The sequence below is a fragment of the Henckelia pumila genome, unplaced genomic scaffold (genome assembly GCF_033568475.1).
Source record: "Henckelia pumila isolate YLH828 unplaced genomic scaffold, ASM3356847v2 CTG_461:::fragment_3, whole genome shotgun sequence".
NCBI classification, from domain to species: domain Eukaryota; kingdom Viridiplantae; phylum Streptophyta; class Magnoliopsida; order Lamiales; family Gesneriaceae; genus Henckelia; species Henckelia pumila.
Window position 1 is genome coordinate 7620558 of NW_027331831.1, and position 20751 is coordinate 7641308.

At 33.5% G+C, this 20751-nt stretch overlaps 3 protein-coding genes across 3 annotated transcripts; 2 read left to right on the plus strand and 1 right to left on the minus strand.

Annotated features, from left to right (window-relative positions):
* The first annotated feature begins 635 nt into the window (after positions 1-635).
* LOC140871648 (nuclear transport factor 2B-like) lies at positions 636-2213 on the plus strand. The gene is made up of 2 exons (XM_073274256.1): positions 636-1019; positions 1846-2213. Exons 1-2 carry the CDS (start codon positions 723-725, stop codon positions 1921-1923), a joined length of 375 nt encoding a protein of 124 aa, XP_073130357.1. The 5' UTR covers positions 636-722; the 3' UTR covers positions 1924-2213.
* A 461-nt stretch (positions 2214-2674) lies between these two features.
* LOC140871382 (calmodulin-binding transcription activator 4) lies at positions 2675-9434 on the minus strand. The gene is made up of 12 exons (XM_073273869.1): positions 9106-9434; positions 8325-8450; positions 8096-8211; positions 7645-7733; positions 7341-7386; positions 6559-6994; positions 6310-6441; positions 6015-6226; positions 4667-5346; positions 3927-4509; positions 3349-3639; positions 2675-3045 (listed from the first exon to the last, which is right to left on the minus strand). The coding sequence occupies exons 1-12, from the start codon at positions 9134-9136 to the stop codon at positions 2950-2952; spliced, it is 2838 nt and encodes a 945-aa protein (XP_073129970.1). The 5' UTR covers positions 9137-9434; the 3' UTR covers positions 2675-2949.
* Positions 9435-19734: 10300 nt separating this feature from the next.
* On the plus strand, positions 19735-19944 carry LOC140871255 (uncharacterized). Its single transcript, XM_073273678.1, has one exon. It carries the CDS (start codon positions 19735-19737, stop codon positions 19942-19944), a length of 210 nt encoding a protein of 69 aa, XP_073129779.1.
* The last annotated feature ends 807 nt before the right edge of the window (positions 19945-20751 follow it).

The window sequence follows — 20751 nt, forward strand, 5'->3', positions numbered from 1 at the left end:
AATGAATTCATGATACTCTCTAAAAAAAGACATAATATTTATATATACTCTTCTACACCGTAATCTTATCCATCCTCAAAAAACTTTTAAATTTATAAAAATATTTATTTATCTTATTTAATTTATCTCTATCATTAAATTTTTACTCATAACAAAATTAAAATCGAAAGTATTTTAAATTTATAAAATTGTTTATTTATATTATCTATCTATGACATTAAATTCTTAGATATTATTATATAAAGTATATAAACATTAATGATAATTATTACAGGAGTAACACTCCTGTGCAACGGTCTCATTCGTGGGACGGGTCAACCCTATCCATATTTATAATAATAAGTAATACTTTTGACATAAAATGTAATACTTTTTAATGGATAACCCATATAAGAGACCCGTCACACGAATATGACCCGTGCAACGGTTGCATACAAGTGTTTGCCTTATTACAGATATGGCGTGCACAAAAATATCAGTATGAAACCAATTGAAATCATATATTTAGAATTTAGAACACGAAAAAAGATGAGTCCAAAACCATGGTAAGCAGTGATTAGCGTTTAAGACACGCTACAACTTTATTTACGATTTTACCCTCAACCATTTCCTTTAAAAACCCTTTAATATTTTCTCTGTGTCCAATCAAGAATTCAGGATAACTTGATCGGCGGCGCTGTGGGAACCCCGATCGCCGGAGGGCCGTGTTCTTGAAATCAACCATGGATCCGGAAACCTTGTCGAAGGCGTTTGTCGAGCACTACTACACTGCATTCGACGCCAATAGGGCAGGGCTCGCGGGCCTCTACCAAGATACATCGATGCTGACTTTCGAGGGCCAGAAATTCCAGGGTGCCCAGAACATCGTTGCCAAGCTTACCAGTTTGCCCTTCCAGCAGTGCCAGCATCAGATCACCACCGTTGATTTCCAGCCTTCCGGACCCGCCGGCGGGATGCTTGTTTTTGTTTCCGGTAACCTTCAGCTCGCTGGGGAGCAGCACGCGCTCAAGTTTAGCCAGGCAAGTGTTTTCGTATCTTTTTGGACTTAAACGTGGGTGTTGGATTGGACATATGTACCGTACCTGTGGTATCGAATTGGGGTTTCATGGATTTAATTGATTGGAGCGTGGAGCGTTTTTGTTTTTTGTTGGTTTGATTTATTTTAATGGGAAAGGTTCTTTTGGTGCTAAGTTTGTGTCAAATTTAATTGGCTAGATTTCTTGTTTGGGGTGGATTGTATTTACTACATGCTCATTACACATTTTAGCATGGCTTTAATCTAAATATGGATGGTGAATTTGATGTGAAACACTCGGATAATTCAATTGTTTGTGAAGTACAGAAAAGATGGAATGAAATTTTCTTAAGATATTTATGTTTGTAGCCTTATTACATTAAAGCAGGATTCTGAATCCATACAAAGAACAAAGCTTTTAAAATGGCTTCTGGTTTTTATGTGAGCACAAAAATGTGAAAGAACAAGCAAGTGGAAGGCAATGTTGCTCTGATGTAGCATCACAGCTGAAGTTTCTTTTATCTGTTTTTCTATTGTACATATCTAGTTAAGGAATACAGAAATGGGGTGAGAAATATGTTGGTGTGCAGAAGTATTGGAAGATTTTTTTTTTTTAAAGATACAACCTTATACTCTGTGGTTGATATTCTATGACCATTTTTAGGATGCACTTTGTTTTTCTTGGTCACCTTTTTACAATGCTGAATACGGTCTGGGGGTTGATTAATCCAAAAATCATACATCTCTTGTGGTTCTATCAAAGCCTTTTTGTAAGCGAAAATTTTCAAAGCAAATTTATTAATGGCACCTTCTTGTTCTTTGTTTCACAGATGTTCCATTTGATGCCAACAGCTCAAGGCAGCAGCTTCTTCGTCTTGAATGACATTTTCCGGCTTAACTATGCCTAGCATAGCCATTCATCGGAGAACTGCTGATAACGAATGTTGTTTCAAGTGCTCTTCATAGCATATAAGGATATGTTTGTTGGTGGTCAAGGCTCGTTGAAACGAACCCCTAATTGGTTTTATGGATGCGACTTCTTTTTTATCATGATTTATTTTGTGCATTTGGTTTGTAGCATGATTGAGATTTTAATATTATGGTTAAAATCAACTGTCCAAAAGTGTTCATTGCATTTGATCGTTGTGATTCTTTTGACAAACGACATTCATATTTGCATAAAGATGGTTGTCTAGTATGTGACCAGTTTACTCCAAATTTTTTTTTTACAATGCCCATGTGCTGTAATCATTTTTCGTTTTCTCAGAAGTTAATGCTTGTGAGTTAATTCAGCGAGGTAGTTTGTTTAAACATCTCTTTAAAATAAGATTTTAGACAGTGGAATGTGACATGTCAGATGTCGAATGTCGATTACTGGTTTCAATTCACGACTCCTCTCCGGAATGGAATGATTTAGGTGTAGGGACGAAAAATTTCAAATCTATGACTTTAAAAATATTTAAATTTATTTTTATTGTTCAAAGAAAGAGGACCATAAATTTCAATTTTACATCGTGAAATATAGTATTTCATTTAGATAGGTTTTTTTTTTAAATAAATAGTGTAATATGAAATCCATTTTAAGTTACACTACTAATGTGTAATAAGCAAAGCCATAACTGAAATCCCATCTCCCCAAAGGTAAGTGAATCTCCCACATGTTTCGATAAATCTTCACTTTTAGATATTCTTTAGGGTAGTGTTTGTACATGTACCCACTTTACATTAATGCAAATAAAATACGATGGAGTAAGAATCTCCTCCTGCTGTAGTACGATTCTACATACCATTTACAAACTAAAAACCATCTTCCCGAGTGATGTGAGTGATGATATACATGCTTCATAGATGTTTTTATGCCAAAAGCAAACCATATACTACACGGCCTTAAAGCTGAAACACGAATCAAATTAACAGTAAACACAGAATGTCAACTAGTAAATCTCAGAACTCTCCTCGTTGGGAAGGTCAAGGTGAGAAGATAAGCCGTGACCAGAAGATGTCTGGAATTCTCCATTTTGAAGCTCAGCCTGCCATAATGTAAGAATCAATGCAAGCATGTTCACGTACTGTAATGCATGAACTAAAAGGTGCGACAATGGGTAGTTGATATCCTAATTAATGAAATAATATTTCACATATAAATTTTTAACGTATAAGTTTCTTTTTTTTTTTTTTTTTTTTGAGCAAACGTATAAGCTTTTTCAGAGATACTAAATCGCTCCTGTTGATATAAAACCGCGGTTTCTCCTCTACATAATGATAATAATAGGGTACTAAAGAAACCGGGAAAAATAAACCATAACAAGAAAGATGTTGAAATCCCAGGTTACCTTAGCTTGGCGATACTTTTCAAGGAGGCGACGATATTGCTGGCGTGCTGTTGGAGATTCAACCATGGACAGCACTCTGGAGACAGCTTCATCAATAGCTGCTTCCACATTCTTCTTGCGAAACACTTTAAGGATGTCGTCGTCATGGCATTCATGAAGTGTTTCAGGGTCAATTCGAAATCCTCGGAAACCAACTCCTCGTCGGCGCCATCGTAGAATAACCTTCTCTAGAACACCAACTGCCCAGGAAACATTGTATTTTTTCCTAGCTTGGTGACCTCTCACATGAGCCTACAATCATAAGAACCAGATGTCAGTCCTTTATATAACCTAGACTGATGCAATCATAAACTATGTGTTACAAGTGAAGTTGGCGATCTATGATTTTCAAGTTTCTTTACGTCAACAGAATTTCAACCTCCACTCTATCATTCATATACTGAAAGGCATTAATAATGAGAGAAATACAATTGAAGTTCAGCAAAAGATGCTACTTTGGTGGTACATATCACGATAACCGCCTTTTATGGGATGGTAACTAAGTATAAACCTCCTTTTACTTGAGAAGAATGACTGACCTGTATCTTGACTACTTTCTGACGGAATGAAAGATAGTCCTTCCGACCTTTCCAGCCTCGATATTTCTTCTGAATAGATAAAGCAGCTGAGCTGTAATCGCGAGCATTGCAGAATGCCAGCTTTGATGCAGCAGAAAGTCCCTGAATATCATTCTCTAATATACTGTATTCATCACCATAAGCTCTGGAGATGGCAACTGCGTTTTGCTGCCGCTTCCGGAATGAATGGGCACGAAATGCGGATTGTATACGTGCAGCAGCCTGAGTAGCACTCCGAACTGCAGCTAAGGTGTCCTTCAGAGCACCCTGATCTTCATTCAAAGAGGGACTTGTGTTGGATAAATTATGTACCATAGTTTCTGCTTCCAAGGCAGCAGACCCCTTAGAAAGCTCAGTGTCTTTCAATACGAGGGATGAAAGATGATCTTTTAGTGCCATTTCTGAAAGATAACCAGCAAGCCCCGTGTATCCGCACTCAGCAGCAATCGATGCCGGTGTTTTACCAGTTGGGTCCTGTGAAGTAGGATCCGTAATGGCTCCAGCCGACGCACCGGATGCTATGAGAGTAGCAACCACCTTTTCCCTGTTGCAACTAGAACACTTATTTTCCGATCATATCATAGCTGGATGCGCAAATGAATTAAATTGGACTTCATTTGACAAACAGATAAATTTTTAAGTTTTAACAACTAATTAGTGGAACGAACACATTTCTATATCATCAAATATGCCAGATATACCTCCCAAATCTTGCAGCCCAATGAAGAGCAGTCCATCCATTCGAATCACGAAAATTGGCACTTATTCCAGAATTCAAAATTGGCAATAATGCCCATCCGTAGCCCAATCCAGCAGCCATATGAATGATACCTTGTTCTTTCTTTGATAAAGAACAACCCTTTTGATTATTCTTCAGTGATCTACATGAAAGCCACAGTCCCAACTTGTCTTTCAGAAGTTCTTCCAGAAGCCAATTAAGAGTGCTTGAGGATGTTGAGGAGCCAACTGAAAGAGCATGGATAATTTGGCTCCACATGCCGTCAGACGTTTTATATTTGGCCAACAGATCAACATCTGTTTCAGTGATATATCCTTTTGGTGACTGATCGGACAGTAGCATTTGCACGAATCTGGCCATCAACAGGAGCTCTTCTGAGCTCTTGCTGTCCTCTGTTTCAGGTGAATTATTGTGCTTGCAAATAATGGGCTCAGCTCGATAGATAAACTCCCTTACTTCACTACAAGACTCCCTATTTGCAGAGGTGATGCAAATATTGACTTTTCCAGCCTGCGGTTGGAAGGGAGCATGGCAGCGGATGACACCGTCCCGAATTATCTGAACTGGAACTTCAACGTCACCAAACATACAAGCCCAAGAGCACTCAGATGGGTCACAAAGGAAAGACCCAATAATGATGATCTGCAAGATAGAATCTGATGCCTGAATTGCCAGCTTTAATAGCAGCTATCTAACGAAACATTACAAATGAATTTAAAGATTTCGTTGTTTTACACAAGCTATGCTGAGTCTAAAACTCAGGGAACTTCAGTTTGGTTATACACATATCACTATGCCTACGACAAATATTGATATTTTGGAGCTTGCTTTTTTTCCGAGAGAGAACTTGAAACATGCATAAATTTGAAAATGCACCAAAAAAGAGTACGGAGAAAAGCTAATGCATATAGACACAGCAATCATGCATTATTCTGCTGAAATATTGATGTTGAGTAATCTTATCCTCCAAAATATATTCAAGTTTCTCTTGCATAGCTAGCAAGACAAAGCCCTCTTTAGTTTGAGTTTAGTTAGTTTGGGTATCAGGGTGAACCCTCTTATAAAAGGCTCCCGTCTTTATCTGGGATTAATGACATCATTTGCACATTGGTCGGTGATGAACTATTTTCATAAGAAGGCATCTACTTTGTGTAAACACCCTTCCTTAGATTTGTGAACTAAAGGTAAAGATTATTAGCCACAATATTTTATGGAGAAATGAGAGTTAACTGTATGCCATATTAAAACAAGAAATCCACATCAAGAGAGGAAGAATAGACTTTGCTGAACTTGAGTCTGATGATATATACCTTTGCACTTTCAGAGGTGTAGCACCAATCTGGAGATATCTCTTCGATTGTGAATTTCTGCTCAGGGGAAATACTCAAACTCACGTAGTCTTGAACAGAAATTCCCAAATTATCTTGGCTAGATAAGGTTGATTTGGTTCCATAAGCATCAAGTACGGGAGAATGAGCAAGATAGTCCATAGATTCCACTTCAAGAGGAAACATCATAGAAGCTGGAAGAATAAAAGTGTTTAACAGGACATTTTGCCATTCCAAAAATCTATAAACTGAAATTCCATCCCTGGTGGTATCTTACAATTTTGAGCATCATGACCACCAAGAGGTGCTTGTGATTCCACACCAAGTAAACTTTTGGAGCCATCAATCATAGCATCCCAAATGTCGACTTCAGACTCAGAGAGGGGATGATGCTGTTGAATGCCCTCATCTGAAAAGTCATCCACATCAAAATCAATCTTAATCACACTCCCACATAATTTAAATTAGAAGATTAAGAATTAGTCATTGAAATGAACAAAAGCAAGAATTGGTTGAAGGTTTACACCTGCAAATTGTTGCAAAAGAAGATTGTTTGCGTCAGTAGATATTTGAGCAGATAACTCAAAATTTTCCAGAGCATCTTCGAAATAATTAGAATCCTCATCGCCTAGGTAAGGCGTAAATTTTTGCGTCTCATCATCGTCTAAACTTAACTGGTGCTTAATCGTTCGCAATGCTTGACTTAATACTGGCCCCGATGAACTGTAGTCCTCATCTTTACTCTCTGTGATATCCAATTGATTCAGCCCTTGAATCCTGTAGACGTCACTTGAACTAATCTCCACAGAACTAGGACTTGGTTGATTAACTTGCAGTTCATTTGATTCACTGATGACAAAAGACAAGTCCGGCTGGTGCGATGCAAACAAGCTAGGTTGGGGATTCAAGGTAGAAGATGATAATGGCGACACTTGAGATGTTGAAGAAGTACTCTGTCTTCCCTGAAATCAACAGAAACTGGATGTCTTGTTATCTTTCAACAACATGAACTTGAGTTGATGCATGAAAACACACATAAATTACCACTCTCGTAGACTGAAAAAAATAAAAGCATGTTAAATTTGATCCAGTGATGCGACAAGGCAAAAATCCACTTATTTGTGCATTGAAAATTTCAAATTCTATCACTAGCAGAAGCTTTCGATTAAGGATAAGCGAAGAATCAATGGAAACACAGGAACGAGTGAAAATGAGTAGAATTTATATGATTAAATTTATAATATGTAGAGCACAGGACAGTAATTAATAGGGTCTGGCCTGCCCTTGATCGTGCTTTGGAAGACTCACCATCTCAGTGTCTCTGTAGTGAACAAGAACAATGTGCTCAAACTCTCTGTTACATGAAAAAAATCACAATAATCTATGTTAGAAATGAGAATTTGCTGATGAAATAATTGCCAAATATCTTTAGTCCATGATATCTTATGAAAGTCCACACACAACATATTCTTGTATACCCACAACAAAAACCTTATCATATTGGATTGGTTTTTCAACTCCGATAATTTTTTCTTACCCTCAGTTACATCCATCAAGTACTGAGGTTGAGCAAATGGAGGAATACTGTGATTGAATTAGCGTATGAACTTACGGGTCCAAAATCCAGTAGCTACGTCTTTGAAATTTATGGTTGTGTTCTCCATGAGCATAATAACAATTTAGGGCTTCAACAGTCCCAACCTAGTAAAAAGGAAAATGTCGAGCACAGTTTCAGATCAACAAACATCCTACATAGTAAACTCAATTTGCTAACTATTTAATGGCATCATATTGACCGAAACATGGGAAGATGATGGTATTCAGATATCGGTTAATATAATGTGTCGACATGCCCCAAGGACCAATAACAGAATTACTTCGAACACAAGATAAACCTTACTAGAAGTTGGACTTAGTTTAATTACACTGTAGGATCATTGTTACAAGAGAATTTGTATTGGAGGTTTATCAATACATGGAGATGGGAAGACATTCAACAGAAGAATGAGAAATAAATAATCAGAAAGGAATAATCAACAACAAATGAGAATATCATCAGCAACCTTTAGCCGCTCATGTGCTTCGGCGATAGTTTTCTGATCCCTCCTCCTACGCCAACTATGACCATCCTTTCGGAAAGATTTTAGTACTCGCTTATTGAATAAGTACAGTGATCCGCCTGTTAACTCAAAAAATAAAGTAATGAACAAAATAACTATTATCGTAACAGGCCCTAATTCCAAAAAAGACTTCCACAAATGCAAAAGTGATACACAGAAAAAAAAAAATTACCAGCTGGTTGTTGAGGGATTTGGTGGGTGAGTTGGTTCTCCTCAAAATTCTTTAGTATGAAATACACTTCTACCGGCTTTAGCCAACGGGCTTGAGCTTCCCGAACAAGATGATAGATATCATACCCTGGAATTCAGAAAAAACGCATAATAATCAAAACCTGGGCACTGGAAAGGATCCAGGCAAAGAAAATGCACGCTGGACATGGGATTTCGTGCGGGAAAAACCCAAAAAAAAAAGAACAAAAAATTAATGTTTGAGGCATAGAAAAAATGCATTCATCAATTATGGCTGATGTGTCGTAGTTGGCATAGATTCCGTTTCATTTCATCTCGTCCCCGAAAAAAAGGTACAAATGCATTTTTTTTGAATTCGTTTTCCTTCTCATCTTTACACCAGACCCAAAAATAAGCAAAATATGATGAAAGAAAATCGCAGATAAATTCCTTTTGTTTAATCTCAGGCTTAAGGAGGGGATTAACATCGGCGGGTCGTAAAATCTCATCAATCTCAGTTCTTAAAATACTCAGCGGCTTCCAGATCATTAGAACTATAAAATCATAACAGCTCAGTACATAACCTATATTAATCCAATTAACCTAATTAAACTATAATAATCATAAAGTGATGGGTGAACTGCAAGAAGCTCACGTAATTCACCAAAAAAACAGAAAACTTTACACACCATCTCGACACAAAACAAGAAATAACACTTGAATTGCAACAATAATTAATCATAAATACAAATGAGTGAAAAATGAAGGCAACGATTAAATCATACCGCCCGTTTCCATATCTCCACCGGAGTTCATTCAACAAAAAGCGGAAAATTGAACAACTGTGGGGCAGTCAACTCAGCGGTATTCATTTGAAAAAATTTCACCAAGCACACGCATATAGCATGCTGAATGCTAAATGGCCGTAGCCAAAGCGGAAAAATCTTGCGGTAATTTCAGTGATCAAGTGTCGACCGACGTAGTAGACAGAGAGGTGAGAGAATGGAAATGTACAGTGCACCCAACACAAATTAATTATTATTATTATTATTAATTAAAAATAACAAATCGAAGACTCAAGTCCAGTACAGTACCTACGAAAATCAGCTCTAATATCAATTATAAGACCAAATATTAATTTTAGATTGTCAACTCTAAATATTTCGAACTTATATAAGATTCATAGAGTCTTATGAATTTTGGCGGACGCGTCAAATCTTCTCGTATTTATGTTATCTAATCTTTATTTATTAGATGAGTTAAATATGTCCATATTTATCGTATAAAATAATATTTTTGACATCTGCTTCATAAAAAAAGTAGGTTTTTTGTGAGACGGAGGAGTCAACCCTTCCATATTTACAATAAAATATAATATTTTTAACATAAAAAATTAGCACATTATTATGGGTGACTCAATTAGAAAATCTTCTCGCAAAATTACCTATGAGCACTGTTTTCAGAACCGGACCAGATCGGCCGGTTCGACCGAAAACCGGTTCGAAACTTCACCAAAAATCGGAAAACCGGTCCAATCGGTCAGAACCGATCAAAATCGGTCAAAAACCGATTGGACCGGTCAATAACCGAAAAACCGGTTGAACCGGTTCAACCGGTTGAACCGGTTTTTTTTTTTAAAAAAAAAATTTAAATTTTTTTATTTTTAAAATTTAAATTTAATATTTTATATATATATATATATATACATGATTTTTTGGAATTTGTAATTTATTAAAAAAATTATTTTAATAATTATTGGTTTTTTTTAAAAATAAATAATTATTTATTTAAATTTAGAACTATAATTTATATTTTGAATATATTTACATATTTATTTAGCTTTCAAATTATGACAAATATATATTTTTTTGTCTATTTATATATATTTTGTAGTTTTTAAAATTCAAAATATATTATTTATTATATTATATTATATAAACGGTTTTTCGGTTCGATCGTCCGGTTAAAATGGTTCGATCGATTGGACCTTTTTTTTAGCTAGATCGATTCGATCACCAGTCCGATTATGAAAACACTGCCTGTTAGAACATCTCACAAGATCTGTGCTCATAAAATTGATGCATAATACCTTTTTACGAGATTTTTTTTGAATATTTTAAGAATATGTGTCGTGAGTCCGTTTTACGGACATATGTCTCAAACGAATTGAAAATCCACAAATAAAAATAATAATAATATTTTTCATGCATCAATTCGTGGCGGATATTTATCATTTTAGATCGGAGATCGATCTAAAATAAATTAATTTCACATAACCTTTTTTTATATTTTAAATCATAAGATACTATTAAGGACAATTAATGCATTATATATAATGTACTCGTCACATAATGGATAAAGTTTTTCGTGAAAACAGTCTAATGAGCCTATATTTATGAGAAGTATCGACCGAATCTATATTTATCACGAAAAATAATATTTTTGACATAGTTAGTAATACTTTTTCACTATTTAGGTCGGGTCTAATATTCATATCACAAACGCCTTGATATCATTTTTACGTATTTAATATTTTATAATTATAATATAATATGACTCTTTGACTTTGATATAATATGGCTCTTTAACTCTATCCGACCCACAAAAAATATTACTTTTCACTTCAAATATAGACCATATCGAAACTATCTATAAACGTAAGGGAGACCGTCTCGCATAAAATTTACTCACGAATACATTATTCATCACACATAGCATTAAATTATTTACCTTGCACCATTTTTGTACCTGAGCATTAAATCAATAGTTTTTATATGGTGTGTTTTTGTACATATTAATTAATATTAATATTATATAAATAAATGTAATAATATGCGTGTGTGAACCTTCATCACTCATCAGTCACCAATCTTGACCGGGTTCATAATCATCTCCCACTGTAATTGCCATTTGCCACACCTTCATTAATTTCCAGGTGGTTGCTTAAAAGTTTAATGATGGCTTTACCATGAAAACACTTATCTCAATGCAATTATTTAGATACGTTACTATAAATTTTTTATGCCTCCAAATTTGGGACGTTTGGCTCTGCCGCGGAAGAGTCGATGCTACCCCACCCGGGTAGTGCCCGGGTGGGGTAGCAACGGCCCAGATCTTGTTGCAGGTCAAATAATGCAATTATTTAGATACGTTACTATAAATTTTTTATGCCTCCAAATTTGGGACGTTTGGCTCTGCCGCGGAAGAGTCGATGCTACCCCACCCGAGTAGTGCCCGGGTGGGGTAGCAACGGCCCAGATCTTGTTGCAGGTCAAATGATTTGACCTGCAAACAAGATTCGGGCGTTGATCTGGCATCAAGGGTACTATTCTGATGTCAGCATCGACTCTTCCCTCTACCGCATAGGGGAGATCAAGAAGATCTGATAGGAATTTCACAAATCTGGTAACCAAATCGTCTCATTAATTAAACCTACATAATTGGAGTACCTTTTCGAACAATGGTTTGATCATTCACGCATTATTTGCATTCAACACTACTCTTTTTTATACTTTTGTGTGTGTGAATATATATATTATTGCGTCAAATCTGATTTAATTATTGGAGGTTCTAAGTCAGAAACACTCTCGACGCTCCCTAAGTATTGTTCGTCTGTGCAGATCCATCCTGACTCTTTGTTGCGGCTCGAACACCGAAGTGTTGAAGACTTGCTCACAAGACTGAATCCGAGTTAAACTTTTGGTTCATTAAAAATATTTTTTTTAAAATGTGTTTAAGAAAAAGACAAAAATTATAAATTTCAGATTTGACTGTAAATCATGTAATCAATGAGAGAGAAATGCGCCAAATGTCTCAATGAAATTTTCGATGAGCTAATACCCCTCTGTAACATGTTTGACCATTTTAGTTACTGTCTAATATTTTTTTAACTCACCCACCTCAAAATTTAGTTTTTACCTCGTATATTTATCAAATGAAAAAACAAACTCTAAATTTTAACAATAATCATTCTTATTAATTCTTTTTAAAAAATATAACGATACAGTTCATTTTTATTTTTATCACTTAGAAGAACACAAATCTCACAGATGAAATGAATTCTTTGTTTATGATTGTATTATATATTATTAGTTACACGAAAATAAATGTGAAAATAAAAAAAGCAATGATGATATGAATATTGTGCAATAACCGAACCATTAATAAATATTTTAGTTAATGTATAATTAATAATTATAGATAAAATATATTTAATATATTGTATCTAAAATTATATCTACAGAGGTGAACTTTTACTTATAATTTTGAAGTGATTATTTTAGAGATTATAAAGAAGTGAGTGAGAAGAAAAGAAGAAAATATTTGAAAATAAAAGTATAAAGATAATACAAGCTAAAATTTAAGTGTTCAAGAAAAAAATTGTTTCCAAGCTTAATTTTAATAAAATTGACAAAATATAGTATTAACCTATATAATTTTGATCTCTTTTAATAATATAAATTTTGATAATCTCACCATCAATAATATATTTATTTAATTATTATTACATTTTCAGTATTTGTATCAAACTAAAATATCTTCTAATAACATGAAAGTTTAAAAATTACAAAATTAATAAAAATAAAAAACGAGAAAGTTTGTATATAAATGAAAAAAATGTGTAACAAAATAATAAAAATGCAATATATATATATATTTTAAAAATAAATGCTTATAATAATCGTGATTGAGAGTTTATAAATTCCCTTCGAAACTCTTAAAAACAATTGTGGAATAATATAAATTTTGTAAAGATTCAAATATCAGATTATCATTTTAAACCATTAACAAAAAGCAAATGTAAACAAAAAAAAAAAAAATTGTTTGAACCGGACAAAAGTAAACGGAAGCTGATATTCTCAAACATCCCAAATATTTTCACTCAACTAAAATATAAAAAATACTTATTAGAATTAAGTTCTCCCAAAATGTATTATTATTTTTGAGATAAAACAACTAATTATATTAAGAAATCACATTGTCCAACAATACAAGATCTGTGAACCAAGAAAGAAATCCCGACCACATTTAAAATTAGAATTGGAATAAATTACATTCCTAGCAAGTTGATGTGTCACATGATTTGTCGATCTATACATATGTCGGATCGATATAAACCTTGGTGCCTCCAGCAGCGATTTAATTTCCAGTGCTAAGTATTATTAAAAGTTGTATGAGGTGTGAAATCCACAGTTCACGTGTGTACAAATATGACCATATAACCATAGTTTTTCATTCGAATAGTAAATGCGTGTGTATAAGAATATGTAAATGGGTGGCGCCGGTGTATTACGGAAACGAAAAAACAATTAACAAGGAGCAATTTGTTATTGTGTCATTTTCTATATTATAAAGTGGGAAATTAATAATCATGAACCCAAGATTGCTCCTGTCTTCTATCTTGTGAATCGGAAAAAGAATAAAAAATACTTCAGTGCGTAGACTTGACCTGGTCAATAATCTCGCTGCCAATCCATCATATAAATAGCTTTAGAGTGAAGATATAAAGTTAGACATAAATATACGATTATATGGTACTTTTTAAATAAAATTATTTAAATAAATTAGAAAAAATATGTTTTTGTTCTATATTTTTATAATTCAAAGTGATGTGTAAACTTAATTATAAGTATATAATTTTTTATTTTGAATATCCATAAATCTTTTGATTAAATAGGCTTTTTTAAAAAGTAAAAATTGTTTTGTGTATGGTAAAATGAGTAGAAATTGGCTACTTAAAATACATTCCTTATAAAAAAAAATTCTAGCCATACATTTAAAATAAAATAAAATATTTCTAACTTCAAACGTTTTTCACAAACATACTCGCAATAATTTAATAATAATTAAAAAAAAAATCTTTCGTGGGTGTAAAACTCATGACCTGGGAGAGATGATGCCACTTGAGCAAATGGTTAGTGACACAATAATTTAATTTAATCATTTATATATTTAGATTGGACTCATTCAAAACATGAACGCATGAAGTAGGTATCTTTAAAATTATTATGGTTTGGTGACACTTATGTCCATGTTGTAACACCCGGTATTTTTAATTACATAAATCCACCTGCATAATTAGGATATTTAATTATTTAAATTTATGATTTATGGATTAAATAATTATGTGAATTATTTATGCATGATTTAAATTTATTTTAAGCATTTAACCCATAATTAGTAATTTTTATGATTTTTAGTATTTTTATTATTTAATCGCGTAGACGGGACCGTGGACGGACGAGATGACAACTTTCTAGCCAAATTAATTTTATGAGCCTTTTTGGAGCCTTAAAATATTATTTTGAGTTTTATTATCTCAAAATTTTAAGTATTTAATTTTATTTAATTTTAGGGGTCATTTTTATCCAAAATTAGTCAAAATATTGACTTTTTAGTATTTTTAAAATTCCCCTAAATTAATAATTCGAGATTTATTTTATGTTATCAGATTTTTAAATGTTCAATTAAGAGTTTAAGTTGTATATTAATTATTTAAAACCTTTTTATCTTTATTATTTAACCTATATTTAATTAACACCAAAAAAATTAAACCCTAATCTACCTAAAACACAACTAGCCGATCACTTTTCCTCCCCCATCAGCCGTCACCTTCATTCCACCTTCTTCTTCATCGATCTTCAACCCTAGGAACTCCATAGGAGGTCGGTTTCAAGGTTCCAAGCAAGCCAAGGCATCTCGTCGTCGCCCCGTCGTCCCGAAGTCCTTCCTACACGCGTTAAATCTATATCTACGGTGAAAGGCATGATCTTTTTCTTATTTTTACGCCATATCAGTGTATATATCATGTAAATTATGGTAGACATCCAAATCCTTTAAGTATTTTTCAGAAAATCGATTTTTATGATGTTGTTTGTGTCTTGTGCTTCGATTTCATATGCATAACTCACGTTTTTCCTCTCCATGCTTGGTTCGGGCTGAGGGTTCGGTCAGGTAAGGTCCTAGGGTGCCTAAGAATCGAGTCAAGTCGGGGCTTGAGGCTAAGGAAGGCAGGAAACGAAGTGCTTCACTTCTGATGCTCCTGTCGCGCAGGTTTAGGGTTCTGGGGAAGAAGGCTGAGATCTTCTTCCTCAGGCCACTATTTTGGGTAAGGTCGGTTGGGTTAGAACCCCCTTGAAGTTTTCTGAGTTTTGCAAGTGGTTTCACGATTTTAGGTGGTCCGTGTCTCGAGAACGAAGCAAAACTCCACCGCTGCTCCTGTCTGTGCGCGAGCTGCGAGTAGGCTGGTTTGTCAAGCTTCGTTCTCCCTCTATGGACGACGGATTGGGCTGGTTCTTGGCTTGTTAGAAAGGTCTAGATGTGGGCTAGGTCCTAGGGGTGGTTCTCCGGCCGGTGGGTGGCCGGAGAATGGCGGCCGCCGGCGTTCTTTGCAACTGCTCGTGGCCGCAGCAGTGCAGGGAAGAGGGTGATCGGGTTGGGCTTTGGGGGGGATGATCCGGGTCGGGTCAAGGGCCTGAGTCGGGTCTAGGAAGTAGTGGGTCAAGTCGGGTGGGTCCGGGTCCGGTTTGGTGGGCCGGGCTCGAGTCTTTTTATTTTTAAAACATTTTAAGAATTTATGGGTTTTTGAGTCAATTAAATTAAAATAAAATTATTTGGACTCCCAAATAATTTTATTTGGTCTTTTAAAATTTTAATTAAGTTAGTCCATTAATTTTATGGGCTTTTGGGCCCATAAAAGTTAATGGGTCAGTCTTTGGGTTTTTGGGCCCAATGGGCCAGTTTAAGTGTTATTGGGCTTAGTGTAAATTTAATGGGCTTAATTAATTTAATTGGGCTTAGATTAATTAATTGGGCTTAAAGTTTAAGATATTGGGCTTAAGTATGTTAATGGGCCAGTTTAAGATATTGGGCTTAAGTATGTTAATGGGCCAGATTTAAGTTAATGGGCTTGAGTGTAGGGCCAGCAGTCCAGAACCATCCATGAGAAAATTGCATGTGTCCTGATTATATATTTAATTATTTTTATGCATTTAAGTTATTTTAATATTTATATGTTAGTAAGAAAAATTAAATTAAATATATATGAAGGACACACAATTTATTTAAGTACATGCATTCATGAAATCAATTTTTATGCTATGATTGAATTTCTATGGTTGAGCAAATAAAATATTTTAGGTGGAAATTGAAGTAGTGTGGCCATTTATGGGCAGTTTTCTGCCATTTATGTATGGGCAGTTTCTGCCATTTATGTATGGGTGGTTCGCCACCAGCCTCGTACGATGGTTTCTTAGACTGATCAGTCGCACTATAAGTATGAGTCACACTTACGGATAGGACCATTCGATGTTAAGAAAATAAGTGCTCAACAACTCTAGTATGTATGATATTATGTATGTTATGTATTTATTTATGTAAGTTATGTTATGTAATTTTTAAGCATGCTCATTCATGTATATGTATGTATTAGTATTAAATTGATTTAAATTATTTTAAACCCTTGTTAGTATGCATGTTGGGCCTCTAGGCTCACTACACTGATATGGTGCAGGTGAGTACGTAGAGGAGCAGGTTACTCCTACCGGTGGTGAGGACGTATGAGCAGCGCTGCAGTAGCCCCGTGACCGTGACAGCTTCTGAGTCACCGTGCATGTTGTCATGATACATTTTAATATTTTTAGTGGTTGAGGTTTATTGGAATATTTTATTAAATATTTTTAGTGCATGCACACATTTTATTATTTTATTTATGCAGTATATTTTATTTATTGTGTGGACTCAGATAGTTATTTAATTTAAAGAATGCATTTTTCTTAAGTATTTGATTATTTATTTATTTAATCATGTATTTATTTTAAATATTTTATTCTGTGCATATATGTATGGGCATATATGTACATGTTTTATTTAGTAGTAAAAAAAAAAAAAAAAAATTCCGCATATTTATTTATTATAGAGTTAGGGTCGTTTCACATGTAATGATTAATAATTTTTTGACAAGATGTAAATAATGATTAATAATTAATTTAGTAAAAGTTTGGGTCTTTGTAGACCGCATAAGAATAAGACTGCAGCACATGGGGGCGTTCATTCGTCTCTTTTTAGACCATCTATTCTAATTCACACTTTATTTTCGAAGTTAATTCAACTTCGATAATATTTACATATGGTTCGATTCCTCGTTTGATTTTCATGTGGATAAAACTGTTTATACCATACAATCCCAGTGTGTAATATTTTTTTTTATAGGTCACTTGTATAGTTATCTTATTTTTAAAATTTTATAATATTATGTTCGACGCGAACGAGAACGTCGAGAAAACATCAGATGATTATTCATGTTTGTTGTATCAAATGTTTGACTTTATAAATGAAATCAGTCATAAATGATGTACAAAGTCGTCTCCAGAAAATTAGTGGTCCTAGGCTAATTTAAGGTATATGTAATTTTTTTATTAAATAGAAAAATATTACAAACAAACTGGTAATAAAATAAACATAATGATCAGTGATCACTAATATATAATTTAATAAATCTATTGCTTTTTTTCTCTTTGAAATTCTAGATTCAAATTTTCTTTTACACATCATAATTCACAATGCAAATCTAACAAAACAAATACAAAAATAATTTAAATAATAACAAAGATTGATTGTTGATATAGATTTAATATAAACACCACATAAAACGTATTTTAGATCGTAATAAAAGATTAAAAACTCCTTTTATTTACTGTAGAATTTTCCAACAAGAAAGAACCAATACAATAATTTATTTTAATAATAAAAAATTTAAAATTCTTGCAACTAAAAATAATGACATAAATAATTGTATCGAAAGATAAAAAAAAAGCTAAAACTAAAAAAAAATGTATAATACATACATAGTAAGAATCGTCATACTAAGAAAACATAAAAAAATTATTTTTGTTACAAAAAAGCTAACAAAACAAATATGAATTATAATTTTAATTTTAATTTTAATACTAAAATATGCAAGGAATTAAAATTCCAAAGACCAAAGTCTACAAAATCAAAGACCAAAGTCTACAAAATCAAATAATTAAAAACCAAACAAAATTACCAACATACAAGATAAATCACATTCAATAAAAGACGATACGATAATTGACCCACTTTGAGCAATCTTACTCACTTGAATTGAGAAATTTAACGAAAAAAGACTTGTACACAAAGAAAAAAAATGATCAAAAACACAACAATTAGCTTTTCAAATTTTCAACAAAATATTTAGATGCCCATGTCCCATCTAAATTTTGAATGAAAAAATATTAAATATATATATATATATATATAATGTAAATTTTTTTTTAAAAAAATTGAGGCCTCACCTTAGAGGAGATCCTAGGAAGCTGCCTAGGTGGCCTCCCCCTAGGCCGGCACTAATGATACATCGTTAAATTATTCATTCATATATACATATCTATAATATATATATATATATATATAAATACGCAAAAACTCATATGAGACCGTTTATGTAATTTTATGAGATAAATATAATATTTGACTCAATTTGTAAAAAAATATTACTTTATACAAAAAAATATTATTTTTCATTTTAGATATTACAACATCGAGTGTCTCAAGGAAAGTAGCGGAACCAGTATTTGAAATCTACCCAAATTATAGATATGGACGACAACGTTTCTCAGACCATGAACCAGCAACAACATCGAAGCAGATAAAAACATCGTGGAGAAACGATCGAGAGGCCAACCCGCCAACGGATTGGGAGTCATACATATTTTCGTTTTTATTTATTAGCTTGGGCTAATATGAATGTGGCCCAAATAAACGCACAAAAGTTATTATTAAATATCAATGTGGCCCAAATGAACTCACAAAATTATTAGCTTGGGCTAATATCAATGTGGCCCAAATAAACGCACAAAAGTTATTATTAAATATCAATGTGGCCCAAATAAACACACAAAAGTTATTATTATTATTTAAAAAAGGGTCGCTAAGGCTTATCTGAGAATAGCCTAAAAAATGCTGAAAAATTATATAAAAAGGAAAAAAATTGGGCTACCTGGGTTGTAGTTCCGCCCAAAACCGTCTTAACTATCTGATAAGAGACTATTTATACGATAATTTATCATTCTTGTATTTTACAATCATGGTTTGCAAAATGGGATCGGTAAAACAATCGTTCCGAAATGAGAACAGCTGCGACAAAGTTCCGGATGAAAACGACTTTGTAATATAACGTTGTTCTTTTTTCCGAATTTCGACAATTTTGTGGCTTTCGCCTCTCGCGGAACGCTTTGTCTAATTTTTTCAAAAAAAAATTCAATTGAAATTTTTTCAAATAATGTAATTATTTTTATTTTTATTATTAAAATACTACACGACAATAACCTGTTATTAGTATATAACTAAATAGTCCTACGTTATCGCTTTCCAAATCAAAATTAACACAATTAATTATGGAGGACTGGGGACCTGTTATTGTGGCCGTGATACTGTTCGTTTTGCTATCGCCAGGGCTACTTTTCCAGATTCCAGGCCACCGCGGATGTATGGAGTTCTTTAACTTCCAGACTAGCGCCGCCGCCATCATGGTCCACGCCTTACTTTATTTTGCCTCCATCTCTGTTTTTCTGCTTGTCCTTAAACTTCATTTGTACCTTGGCTAAAATTATGAAATTATTAATTAATAATTACGAAAGAGGGGGACATTTTATTATATATATATATATATATATATATATATATATATATATATATAGATATTTTCAACATCAGATTGCTTATCCTTCAATGTATTTAAGTTATGTTTCCAGAGTGTTTGCAAGATTTTATTTTAAATATTTCTCACTTTTTGCTTATAATTTTAAAACATTTCATTCGTCGGAGTAATGAAAGACTGTAGCAGAGATATACATTTTGGGCCTTGAATTTGCTTGTGGATTTGGGGCTGCAATCCATGAAAGTGGGCCTAATTGGTTCAGCCCAAGATTTAAAATCAATTTGCTCCGGCACACGAAAAGCTTAGTCCAAGCTACTTAAACTGATCATACTGCATACAACTGGATTTGGATGTAAAATTTTTACATACAAAACCATCTCCATTTGAACTGCAATTTGCTCGATTACATAAAATCTACATTCCATAATCAATTACAATTCTTCGTAATTTTTTTGTTTTAAAAGAAAATGGATATACGTTCCAAATTTTGTTTAGTTGATGCTTATGTGGCAAAATTAATAGTAAATAATAAAGGATTCCTTAACCACTTCACTATATCTACTTTTAACGTGTTTGCATCAAGTGAAGCTAACCCGTGTCATTCTCTATATTATTATATAAAAAAGCGTCACGAGTTTTTATCCAATTACATTTAAATTTTAAACCATTACCACACCAGCACGTAAATCTAAACCACATTATAATATCTTGACAATTTTTTTTATTTAATACAATATTTAAAGCGTCGTGTTGA

What these genes read in the sequence shown, in the direction of transcription:
- LOC140871648 (XM_073274256.1), top strand. Translation starts at nt 723, where the DNA reads ATGGATCCGGAAACCTTGTCGAAGGCGTTTGTCGAGCACTACTACACT. An exon ending in ACGCGCTCAAGTTTAGCCAG is followed by an intron (nt 1,020 to 1,845) that starts GCAAGTGTTTTC and finishes TTTGTTTCACAG; the next exon opens with ATGTTCCATTTGATGCCAAC.
- LOC140871382 (XM_073273869.1), bottom strand. Translation starts at nt 9,136, where the DNA reads ATGAACTCCGGTGGAGATATGGAAACGGGCG. An exon ending in AATCCCTCAACAACCAGCTG is followed by an intron (nt 8,212 to 8,324) that starts GTAATTTTTTTT and finishes TTGAGTTAACAG; the next exon opens with GCGGATCACTGTACTTATTC. An exon ending in TGGTCATGATGCTCAAAATT is followed by an intron (nt 6,227 to 6,309) that starts GTAAGATACCAC and finishes TTATTCTTCCAG; the next exon opens with CTTCTATGATGTTTCCTCTT.
- LOC140871255 (XM_073273678.1), top strand. Translation starts at nt 19,735, where the DNA reads ATGGAGGACTGGGGACCTGTTATTGTGGCCGTGATACTGTTCGTTTTG.